This window comes from Poecilia formosa, unplaced genomic scaffold (genome assembly GCF_000485575.1).
Source record: "Poecilia formosa unplaced genomic scaffold, Poecilia_formosa-5.1.2 Scaffold116, whole genome shotgun sequence".
Taxonomy (NCBI): domain Eukaryota; kingdom Metazoa; phylum Chordata; class Actinopteri; order Cyprinodontiformes; family Poeciliidae; genus Poecilia; species Poecilia formosa.
In genome coordinates, this window is record NW_006800055.1 from 83,033 (window position 1) to 95,169 (window position 12,137).

At 36.4% G+C, this 12,137-nt stretch overlaps 1 protein-coding gene and 2 long non-coding RNA genes across 7 annotated transcripts in view; 1 reads left to right on the forward strand and 2 right to left on the reverse strand.

Annotated features, from left to right (window-relative positions):
• Window positions 1-10,078, forward strand: part of kank3 (KN motif and ankyrin repeat domains 3) — a 40,741-nt gene extending 30,663 nt beyond the window's left edge. For 4 of the 5 annotated variants that reach the window (XM_016675543.1, XM_007560543.2, XM_007560542.2 and 1 more), the window contains 4 exons: window positions 15-157; window positions 3,806-4,006; window positions 6,332-6,433; window positions 9,746-10,078. In XM_016675543.1, coding sequence (XP_016531029.1) covers window positions 15-157; window positions 3,806-4,006; window positions 6,332-6,433; window positions 9,746-9,808 — 509 coding nt within the window. In that variant the 3' untranslated portion in view covers window positions 9,809-10,078. Of the gene's footprint in view, window positions 1-14; window positions 158-3,805; window positions 4,007-6,331; window positions 6,434-8,795; window positions 8,916-9,745 lie in introns of all 5 variants that reach the window. The other variant, XR_001663115.1, reaches the window with a different exon arrangement.
• LOC107837124 (uncharacterized) lies at window positions 6,806-8,789 on the reverse strand. The gene is made up of 3 exons (XR_001663116.1): window positions 8,414-8,789; window positions 6,872-7,820; window positions 6,806-6,825 (listed from the first exon to the last, which is right to left on the reverse strand). It is a non-coding gene; the product is annotated as an uncharacterized LOC107837124 (long non-coding RNA).
• LOC103143839 (uncharacterized) lies at window positions 10,040-12,068 on the reverse strand. The gene is made up of 2 exons (XR_476836.2): window positions 11,903-12,068; window positions 10,040-10,788 (listed from the first exon to the last, which is right to left on the reverse strand). It is a non-coding gene; the product is annotated as an uncharacterized LOC103143839 (long non-coding RNA).
• Window positions 12,069-12,137: the final 69 nt, after the last annotated feature.

The window sequence follows — 12,137 nt, forward strand, 5'->3', positions numbered from 1 at the left end:
TGTGGTTCTTCCAGGTGTGTGCTGCGTGGATAAGCAGAACAAGGCGGGCTACACGGCCATCATGCTGGCGGCGCTCTCTACCGTAAAGGAAGAGGAAGACATGGCTGTGGTGAAGAAGCTCTTCGGTCAGGGAAACGTCAACGCCAAGGCCAGCCAGGTCAGACACAGTCTCCACTTCACAAACACTGAAAACAGATATTTACATTTGTTTTGTATTCTCTCAAATGGAACAAGAATATAAGTTGTTCCTTCCACACCACACCTCTTGGTGTAAAATAAGTCTCTATTCTAAAAACAATGTATCACTTGATTTTTTTGAGCAAGATGTGTTCCCGTACAATCTAAAAAGACACTTTCTCTCCTTGGTGGGCAAAATAAAATTAGTTTAAAACTGAAAAATATATTTTTTAAAAATGTACTAATGCCTTCTATAAAAATTCTGTTCTGATTTATAATTTAAAGAACTATATTTTTAATTTTTCTGTATCAAGATGAATAAGTGAATGCATCCACTTTTCCATGGTATCAGAAAACCATATATTTTGCATCCTACACTGAAAAAAGAACGTGATTAAATTTAAATGTATTCCATTAATTAGTCACAAGTAATCAAATTAAGTTTATCCAAGTTAATTTATTAAGTTGTCAAGCAAACATGAATAAAGTAAGATTGACAAACTTAATTAAATTACTAGACCAATTAATTAATTAGGTTGGAGATTGATTCTCTTTTTTCAGTGTAATTACATTAAAATGAGTTGAAAAAGAAATAAATGGCACTATTAGTATGTTACTGTAACTGTCTTAATATCACAATGAAACAGAAAAAAGGCAAAAATATATATATATTTAATCTTTATTAAAAACATTGGCCAAAAACGTAAAAGGACAAAGCAAAGATAATTGAGAGTAACTGGAGGTCCTAAGAAGCAAATTAGAGACCAACAAAAACATAAGTAAAATAATAAAGTAAATAGATTTACTTTAATTTGTCCACTTGTTTCTGTGGCTCTTTTGATATTAAATCAGCTGCAAAATGTCCTGCTGAGGATTCAGTGAGTCGTTTTCAACTTATGATTAAACAACTTTAGCAGCCAAACATTCTTGCTTTCCAAAACAGACCCTGACAAATATTCACAGTAAATACTGAAATCAGTATATTTAGAGCACAAAATTATGGACTTCTCCTGTAATTTGTATTTCTAAAGCGAATCCCTGCATGCATTTAAACGAGTGCTTTCAGAGCTTCACGAGTTTTTGCAGATGGCTGATTAACAGGAAACCTGGCCATAAATAGGGAAGTGTTCATTAACACGTTGGGAAAGAATAAATAACCTATTAATTGAAGTAAAAACAATTTGAATTGAGTCCACAATTAATTGGGGACTTCCAGATAGATCAAGAAAAGTGTCGGGACGGAAAAGTCAAAGCAGTTTGATTTGATGATAGAAATAAGAGTTGAATAGAAACTGGGCAGAACGGGAGTCAGATGATCTGAATGATCAGAAAACTAAACTGTATTCCTGTTTTCATCCCTTTTTTGTTCTGTTCTATCTTTTAAACCATGTTCTCCACAAATGAGACGAAGCAGTCTTCTCTTTCACATTCAGAGCGAATTAATTTCTCACATTCTGATGAAGTGCTTCAAATGTGCAGCCATTGTGAGGCTCTACAGTGTTTTCCAAGTGGTTTTATCTCTGCACTTGATTAAATCAGGTTGTGTAGGGTTTGTGGCGCCTGACTGCTCAGTCATGGGACCAAATTTATGGCATCATTCTCTATAAATCCAATTACTGGAGCTTGTTATTGTTGCTGCAGGGAACAAAACATGTGGCAGGCAAAACAATTTAAGGCTGGGAATTAAAATTGTACAAGTTTCTGCTGTTTTTTATTAACTTGACAACTGGTAAAATGGAAATATGTGCAGGAATAAACAGGCAAAAGGAGCTGTAAAAGTTTGTTTTTACTTATAATGAACTGTGTGTGGCTTTAGGTTTTATCTATGTGCAATCTAATCACAAGCAGCAGGAAAAAGCAGTTCAGTTGATCTTTTAGGGAAAATGTGTAATTTGAATACGACTCTATGGGACTTCTTACATCTTTATCTAATTTGGTTTTATTTGCTAAAGAGTTGGAAATCTAAGTTATATGCTCTAAAGGTGTTTTAAAGGAGATGATAAATGGGAGAACAAGGAAGTGATTAGTGACAGGTCCTGGGTGAAAATTAACTAAGAGGACAAAGTTTTCTGTGATTAGCAGCAAAAAACAAAGAATGTGGCAAAGAGCTGGTGGATCTGGTTTGTGTAAGTAAATGTCAAATATGTGCAGCTGAAACTTAACTGCACACATAAAAGGATGTCACGAATGCAAAAAAACAACTATGAAATAGATCAAAAACATTCAAACTGTTTAACCCTAGCTAATTTATTTCTGCACAGCAAGAGTAGGAACATTTACCAAATACTTTTAAAAAAGTACAGTGCAGTAAAACTACTCTTAAAGGTAAATTACTAGCTACTACCCATATTAAATTAAACCCCTTTATGCATATTTTCTTTTTTCCCCACCATTAAGCAATTATTGAGTTTATATTTAAAAAGTGTTTTTTTTCCCCAAGGTGGAGGTACTGGTCTGTGTTGGGTAAAGGATGGACCTAAAATCAACTAACATGTTTTAGAAAACACTTTTAGAAGTGGTTTCTCCACCTCTATAACCAGCGTCCATGTTTGCTTTTAAGCGTTTCTGCCATGATAAAAACCTATCTGCAGATTTTGAATTATCATTAATTTTACAGATGAAAATAATTTGGAAAGGAAAATTCTTAATTTTAATGAAGCTGCATCATTTTACACACGGTGAGTGTGCAGACAGTTACTCAAAGTAAACCAAAACCTCACTTTTGTTTTCATAATTACCAAAGTATGAGGCTTATTAACATGTTGGCTTGACTGAGTGCAACGCAATTGTTCAACAGTGAAATTAGTTGTGTACAAATAAATTTACCCCAATTTCCCTAATATTTTTATTGGGAGATCAGTGATCAGCTGATTCTTAAATGTGAAACTGATATTTTGCACCGATCTCAGCAAAGATCTAAAAACCAGCCACTGGCCTCCACTGCACTGCTGTGAGAGCAACCAGGTCATGTTTGCAGTCAATAGTCACACCACTGTTCCCACTTCAGCGACTTCCTTGATATATCGAGTGACATTTCAGATAAAAGAACTTTGGTATCTGTCGAAATCAGAATGGAGATCGGGTTTTTTAAAGATTGGCGATTGGCCGGAAAACTGCAATTTGTGCATCACTAAATACATACAACTTCCCAAATAATAGTGGTGGAGATGAAACCTAATCTCAGGTTGTTTTGGCAGCAAAATGGGGACAAACTAGGGGTGAATCGATTTATCAGGTAACCGATTTATTGGTGCAGATTTCCTTAATCTTGGGAGATCGGTGATTGGCTTATGTGAAGCCGATCTTACTCACTGATCTCATCTACCTCAGTAAAGGTCTAAGAATCAACCGCTGTCCTCTGCTCTCCTGTGAAAAAGGTTTGACTGACCTACCGGCCCACCAGGTCATGCATGCATGTTTACAGTTAATAGTTAATAATAGTTGCTATATTGAGAAACATTTCAGATTAAAAAAAAAATTATATCGGCAAGTCATGCTTTTTAAAAGATCGGTAATCAGCGATTGGCAGATACCTGATCCAAGCAGTTTTTGCAGAAGTTGCACCTGGACAGCTTGCTTATGGGTGTGCCTTACCTAAAATGATTCTTCTGTGTTTTGTGTCCACCAGGCAGGCCAGACGGCGCTGATGCTGGCGGTGAGCCACGGACGGCAGGAGATGGTGCAGGCCCTGCTGGAGTGTGGAGCTGACGTAAACGTCCAGGACGACGAGGGATCCACGGCTCTGATGTGTGCCAGCGAACACGGCCGCGCCGAGATCGTCAAGCTGCTCCTGGAGCAGCCTGGCTGCGACATATCCATCGTGGACAATGTAAGGCGGTTTTCTTAGCTGACTCAGCAAACAAATGAATCATATTTTTTCCCCCTCTGAGCCAAATGCCTTCGTTCAGTTGTTGTTGCCTCCAAGTGCTGAAAATCTGCTCAGGAAACGACTTCATATCTTATCGCTTTTCTCTCACACCACTTGAAATATTCTCACTTAAGATGATATGTTAAAGAGCCACAATCAGATTAGTGTCATCTGCCTTTGACTCATCAGTGCTGCTGGAAGGAAACACAGTCGCTACGCGGCTCAACTGTCCCAGGGGAGGAATTAAAACCCTCTCAGTTCAGACACAAGGCCCTGCAGACTCTGGTTGATTCTCTGCACACTTCATCAAATGACCCGTAAACAAACCAACTGCTTGCTTGTAGGAAAACATGTTGAGCAGAGGTTTCATGAGCCAAACAGAAAACTTCCCTGGTGAAAAACTTGTTGGAGACCAAACTCTCCTCATTACTTCCTCTGAAGCCTCTTTTTTTCCCCTCCCAGCTCAGCCTTGTGATTCCTAAAGTGATTTGCAGTGAATTGTTTTGTCTGGATACTTGGGGAGAAACCAGGCAGACAGATATTTGAGTGTTCACATCTGTGCCAGAATGAGTTGGCCATTTGGATAGAGTTTCAGCACAGCTGGACGATTGGAAAGGCCACTTCCCCCCCCAACCCCGCTGAAAAAACAAAGCAGCATATTAAACTGGGAGTACAGCTGAGTTACAGTGTGTGAAAACTGGGTTTGTGTCAGAGCTGACTTCTTTCTGGGATCACTTGATTAAGCATGAAACCTTGTATTTAGTCCTGCTGTCTGTTGCAGACAAATTTAATTCTTGCCTAAAGAATTTATACCTAATTTTTCTTTTGTTTCTTCATCAATATGGACCTTTAGTGAGAGTCACCGCATGGGAGAGGGAGAAGCAGTGGTGAGCACCGCGAACTAAAAGCTTAGTCGCGCTAAAGCTAACGCTAAATCACTACACCAGAATGGTATTTAGCAGAAGCTAATGCTAAAACGCTAACTTAAATTCAAATTCAATCTGCCCTCTAAAGACCCTTGAGCACCAATGTATTTTTTGACATAATTTACATCTTTTATCACCCCTAGATATTGTATTTCAGTGCTTTATTTTGTTTTCCAACACTACAACTTCTGATCAAAGTAAATCGCCCCTGCTGTAGTTTCAAAAAAGCTTTAATCTTTGCTGATGACATAGGAAAAAGAAGAAGACAGTTTTATTTATTTATATCAATAATAATGTGTTCATGCTAATATATTATTCATATATTAGCATGAACCATATATGGTAAAACTCACTGCAGGATCAACGTTAAGATCCTGGTGTGAAATAAGTGTGCTTCAATAAGTACCTGGTGCTTCATTTAAGACACAACACCAACACATGTTTATGTCATGAAACATACGTATGTCTGAAATAATTATTGAGGAAACAGACATGAGGAGAGGAAACTGAACTGCTGCTTAAAGAGTTTTCATCCCCTTTAAAATAACAGCATGAATAAAAATGTTCAACTACAACAATTAACAGTCACTAACCAAAACTTCACAGATTTCACAGCAATGATTATAAAACATGAATTTTTTGAAGATTTGCACTGTGGAAACCGACAGCCTCTTCATTAAATGAACCATTTTATCTTTTAAACTTTTTACATGCAAGTTTTCCTGTTTTTACAACTCATCCTGTTTAAGGCTTGTTAGCATTGATTGTGGCCTATTTCCAAGATTTAAGTACATTTCCCTACACTTTCGAAACTGAAAAATAAAATAAAAACATTACCACACTAAAGCTGCTTCTTGGCTTGAAACAATAAATGCAATTGTGGTAAGGTTCAGAGACTCAGAGACTTTAATTTTATACCAGCTGGAGCTGCAAAGTGCAAAAAAAAAAAAAAAAAAAACACATACCCCAAACAACTGAAGCAAATGTGGTGTTGAATTAGTGTGGCTTTAAAAAAAAATCACAATTCAACTTGTGAAATTGTTCTAAAAGTACCTTTGGGTGGCTCCCTGTTTCCAACATGTTATAAATCCTGATGCAGTAATTTAAATAAAAAAACAAAACAAAGGATATCAAGAAGGATTTAAGAGGAATGTCCCGTTTTGTTTTTAACTGGTTAATCACAGATGTATGACACTAATTTGCCTGACCATAATTATCAAATTACCCAACCGTTGAAACCATCCACAATGTGAATCACGCGGCCCGTTAAAAACTGCAGTGCTCTCTGCTCAGACTCGGGGGATTTCATGGACAGTGATCTGATGCTTCCTCTCTCTGCACTGCTTCCCTCCGCCTGCAGGACGGCAGTAACGCTCTGTCCATCGCGCTGGAGGCGGCACACAACGACACAGCTGTGCTGCTTTATGCCCATATGAAATATGCAAAGTCCCAGACTACTCTGGTGAGTTCATCTGTTGCTTTGTGGAAAGACAACATGCCGATGTAGGCAACATGCAAATGATATTTAATGTAACAATTGATTTTAAATAAGATAACTGAAAAACATGCTGAAGTTTATATAAAAGGTTAAAAAAATTAATTGCATGCTTTAGAGTTTGAGAGAAAATATTTTTTAGCCAGTAAAAGTTAAGGGTGTGGATGGATCTGATTTATAGCACACTGCTGCCCCCTTTAGGTTTTACCACGCTACTGCAGACAGAACTGTCAGAGAAGGAAGAATGAATTAAAAGGACTCCATCATAACTTTTTAATCCTTTGAATAGTTATCTTAATTCTGGGTAATTCATGTTAAAAAAACACTAATTATAATAACTTATGGAAATAATTTAAAAACTGGTATAAAAATAGCTGCTTAGCTCACAATCACTGAATCACAAACCTCATGTGTTTTCACTACAGTCTGTTTACTTTCTAGACATCCATGTATAGCAACATAGCCATTAGCATTTCCATTGCAAACGATATTTAATAATAAACATGGCTGCATAAATAAATGAATGTTTCCTAAAGTAAGAGTTATGGTGAACCTTTACAACTGAGCACATTTTACCCTCGGTCCAGCTAAAACGAAAATTGTTTAGAGCTGCTAAAATTACGTAAAAATGCAGCTTATTTTAACCACATCTAGTATAGAAAATCAGTTTTTTCATATTAGACTATTTGGTTTTTAGATATTTTTAATGATAGGAGTGTATACATTTTTATAGAAAATGTCAACATCTGCAAGATGAAAATGAAAGCCATGTCTATATTGCATGAAAACAGAGGAAATGCTGCTGAAGCAATAGTTTTTATTACTTTTTCTATTAAAAAAAAAACTTTCTTTTGCCAAAATTATTAGAAGCCACAGATTACACTCTTGGACCGATCAATGCCAACAAATGACTCAAATTAGGAAACTTTATTTTATTTATAAGGTTATTTTTCAGCAATTATTTAGTTGAAATGTATTATAAACCCAAGCGTTTATAATACATGCAGTGTTTACATGCAGTGTTAAGTGTTTTACATGCATGCACATGTAAAACACTTAAAATAACAGCAAACACTGGCTAAAAAAAGAACTAAAAACACAAATTAAATACAAGTAAAAGAGCAATTAAATTTATTCATGTCACACCAATGAAAAAGTATAATTTCAATCCCCTGGAAAAGACAAGCTTATTGAATGTATAAGCAAAATAAAGTCAAATTGATCAAACAATAAAATTACATGTTTACCGCTTTGTCCTTGCTGTAACACAGTGAGGTCCGGTTTATTTATTTTTATTTTTTTACACCAGTTGGCCTTAAAAATAGTTTCCTAAGGAAACTGGGCAGACTGCTGACTCTGCAGTAGGGCTGTAGTGATACAATAATCTCACGATACGATACACAATATTCTGCTCACGGAACGATATACATTGCGATATCCAGCAAATGATACAATTCAATACACTTTTGCGATTTTCTGAAAGATTTTAGAGGGACAGAGTGATTTTGGTGACATTTTGTGACTGTTATAGAGTTGGATTGAATTAATTTAACTGAAAACTGATTAAAAGCACCAACTACACAATACCTGGCTCTGTTTGGACATGGACACAGACTTAAAGTCGACAGCTGGACAAAATTAATCAAAGTAGTGGTGAGAAAACATGTTTCTTTTAATTGAAACAGTGCAAACTGTAGTTTACATGCATTTGTAAAGTAAATAAAGTGCACCAAGTACCCTGCTCTGAATAGTTTGATACCTTTTTAACCTTGACACTTAACATCTGAAGGAATCACTCTAAGCCTCATGACCTAATCACTCTCCCAGTGAAGCAAGCAGTGAGTGAGCAAGATGACAGTTGGATGTTACGATACTTGCGGATGAATATCGATTTTTTTTTTCTAGGAAAGAAAATATCGATATATATCTCAAAATCGATATTATTACACAGCCCTACTCTGCAGGTTTAAAACAGAGCACAGACAAAAATAAAATTTTTCAAATTTGCCCAAATTAAGACCAAAATAACACCAAGAACTGAGCTTTAATATGAAGTCCAATTAGCACTGGGATTAACTCAGTCTCTTCCCAGAGCTTATTTATCAGTGGAGCAGTTTCTGTATGTCAGTGCGACATAAAGCCGCAGTAAAAAGCCATTGTTTTGCACTGGATATAAATATTTTCAGCTGATTTTATGAACACTTTTAAATGAGCAATTTGTAAATTTATTGATGCTGACAGTAACAACAGGGCGTCTCTATGCAGGAATACTGGGATAAATAATGCATTTGTGGAGTTAAATAAACTCTTGTTAGCTTATTAAATTCAGAAGACAATGGGGGGAAATCCAAACAGTTAGAGGAGGAGACTTCAGACTCTCTGGCTGCAGAAACCAGACCAATAAAGAACTGGTTCTAGCACCAACCCAGATTAACCACTGGGACGCTTGGTGACTAATCCACAGCTTTTCCACAAATGGAAAATTTGAGGGAGAAGTTAAGATTTCTGAACAGCTGGATAAAGATGAGAAGAAGCATGAAAGGAGCCACTTCTGCCAAGGAAAACATTAAAATGAAATATATCTGAGACGAGTACAAGAATGGGCAACAGCGGATTAGAAACAGACACTTTCTCTAAAGTTTTGGTTATCCGAAAACTATTTTGGTAAGAAAAATTAAAGCTGCCATGTCAAGCTAACTGAAGCTTCCCAATTTAATCTATACATGAAGTTCCTTCTCTTCCAAGGCAGCAAATAAATACAAACATTTTTGCTTGAAATTTCAGAGACATGTCATCAGTTCATAGAACAATATTCATTTTACTCAAACCTATAAAAAGTATAATCAGAGAAACTGATCATTTTAAGTTGTTCATTTTTACTAATAAGTTGGAAGAACACTCAACATGAATTAACATTTTAGGTATTTGCTCTAATAGGACTTATAGTTTTACAGCTTCCCTCCACTGTAATAAATTTGACCAAAAAACCCAGATATTTCTAAAATAAAGCATAAAGTCTAAAATTTGTAAACCCTCTGTAACTGCATAGCTAAGTCCAAAATTGTTCATGCCACTGGCAGGTTCATGTGTAAAGTAACATTTTCATTTCATCAGAATGTATTCTCGAATGGAGAGCAAGTGGAGGAACCTAAAGGCTTTTGAATAGACCGTAATGTAAATAATACATACCTATTGAAGAGTTAAGTAAGCTCTCTGTGTATTTAGCAGAATCAAGGTTTCTTCTCTTCACTTTCTGCCCTTATCATTTTCTCTGTTCAGGGGAGTCCAAAGGCTCAGCCCAGGAGCCCCACAAACCCCCACAAGTCCTGGCCTGCAGACTGACAGCATCTCTGCGGTTTATCGAACCCGATAGACCAGAACATTTAACTGGATCCGAGCTGTGAAAAGCTCCACTGGAATTTACCTTAAACACATTTATTTAAATACATATGTACTGCTATACATTCTGCATTTATAAGTATTGTTGATATGAGAATAGTATTTTTCCAAGAAAGTTGCGGACGGTTATATTATGTACTTACCCGTTCTTTTCTGTAGTACAGTTCTTTTTTTCTGTAATGGGAAATGAAACATTACAGTATTTGCACATTACTAACATTTTACTATTTAGGGCAGCACACTCACACCGGCTAAATGATGTCCAATAAAAGAGTTCATCCATTGTTTTACATTAAATCCGTCACTGATTTACAGATGCAGCTACGATCCTAACAAACCAAACAATCCTGATGTGTGCTGCTCCGCTCCTGCTTTCCTATCCTGTCTTACTGAACGGATGTGCAAAGCTCCACAATCCTGTAACGTTGCTTTATCTGTTGGTCAGAACGATTTACACGCCTACATCTTAAACACAGAACTCAACATTTTGTGCTTAAAAAGCAGGCGTGTCAAAAATTGTGATCAGGTTTGTATGTTAAATATATATAAATGATATATTAAATATATTTGCATAAATTTGTCTCATATACATGTGTTTTTTATTCACTCCAAGAAAATGTTGCAAATAAGATGAGTTTTGTATGAAATCCAAAATCTGCAGAATATTTAATATATATAATGGATAATAAAGGCATGCTATTATATTAAATTTGAAACAAAGCATATCTAGAACACAGAAATTACCTATAAGTCAACATTTTAAAGTAAAAATAAACAACCGACAGCTACAAGTAAATCAAGATTTAAGATCTTTTAAATTAAGATCTTGGAAATTAAGGCTCTTGGCGTATAAATGTGGTGAAAGTGCAGCCTACCTGATGTGATGTAGCACAGGGAAGCTCTAGCTGTCTGAGATCAGAGTCCTGCAACCAAAACACCGAAATTAGAGATCAATCGCTCATTTCCGAGGCCAAATACCTGCAGTCATGTGTGACTAGTTCCTTTCTTCAGAGGCATTGGAAAAGAAGCCTGGTGCACCATGGACAGACTGCCAGTCCATCACAGGACGACAGAAACATGCAGTCAGAAATAACGACAATTTAGAGAGGATAATGAACAAGCAAGCAAACTGATGAAAGAAAAAACTCATACCTGTACAAGGAGAACATAGAAACTACATGCAGAAATATTGTGGCTGGAAATCAAATGCTTGACTTTCTTGCTGCAAGACTAGAAAGTTCTGTGTTTGCATTAACCATCTAATTTGACATTTTAAAAATAAATTCGCCCAGTCACCGATTTTAAAATAATTTTAAAAAACAAACTAATTTTACGTTAAAATATGACGCTATGATGAGGTGGGTTTTTTGGCCATATTTAAATTGGTTCATTTCACAAAACTGCAATGAAAAACTTTTTCGCACATGATCAGACATCGACACTGACTGAAACTACAAAGACATCGACGACAGGAAGTAGTTGGAGGATGATGGTACTTTTTTTTGTTACCATTATGTGAACAAACAAATGCATGTGTGATTTTAAACATGTTTCTTATTTAGTGAATAAGAAACATTCATTAAATAATTAATCTGTTTTTTCGACATTGCCAGAATACTTACAAAGCTGCGCATATTTGTAATGGAAACTAGGGGTGCGCCAATTTATGGACGTGATTTTCCTTAATTGATCGGTGATCGGCCGATACTTAGATGTGAAGCTGATCTAATCCCCTAATCTTATCTACCTCAGCAAAGGTCTAAAGATCAGCCACTGTCCTCTTCTGCTCTGCCTTTAAAGAGGTTTGACTGACAGACTGGCCCACCAGGTCAAGTCTGCACTGTTGCCAATTCAGCAAATTTCTTACTATATTTAGCGACATTTCAGACAAAAAAAAAAAAAACGGTGTCAGTCAAAATAGGAATCAGCAGGCCAGGCTTTTTAATGATCAGTAATCAGCGATTGGCCAAAAAAACTGCAATCAGAGCAATCCTAACGGAAACGCAGCCAGTGGAAACTATCACTATGTTGCCTTACCAGTTATGAGTAGAGTTTTACCAGGCTGGAGAACGAATCCCATAAAGTCTGTTAGCTTGGGTTAATCGGGACGGAGTGGCTGAAAAGTTTTCATCCTCTTTCATGTTTTACTCTTGTAGCTTATAAAAATTCATTATGATCAATGGCTTTTCAAGGCTGAAACTGTCCACTGGACGAGGAAGAAGTTGCTGGACAAACCCAGATCTGGATGCAGAGATTAAATCTTATAACCAGT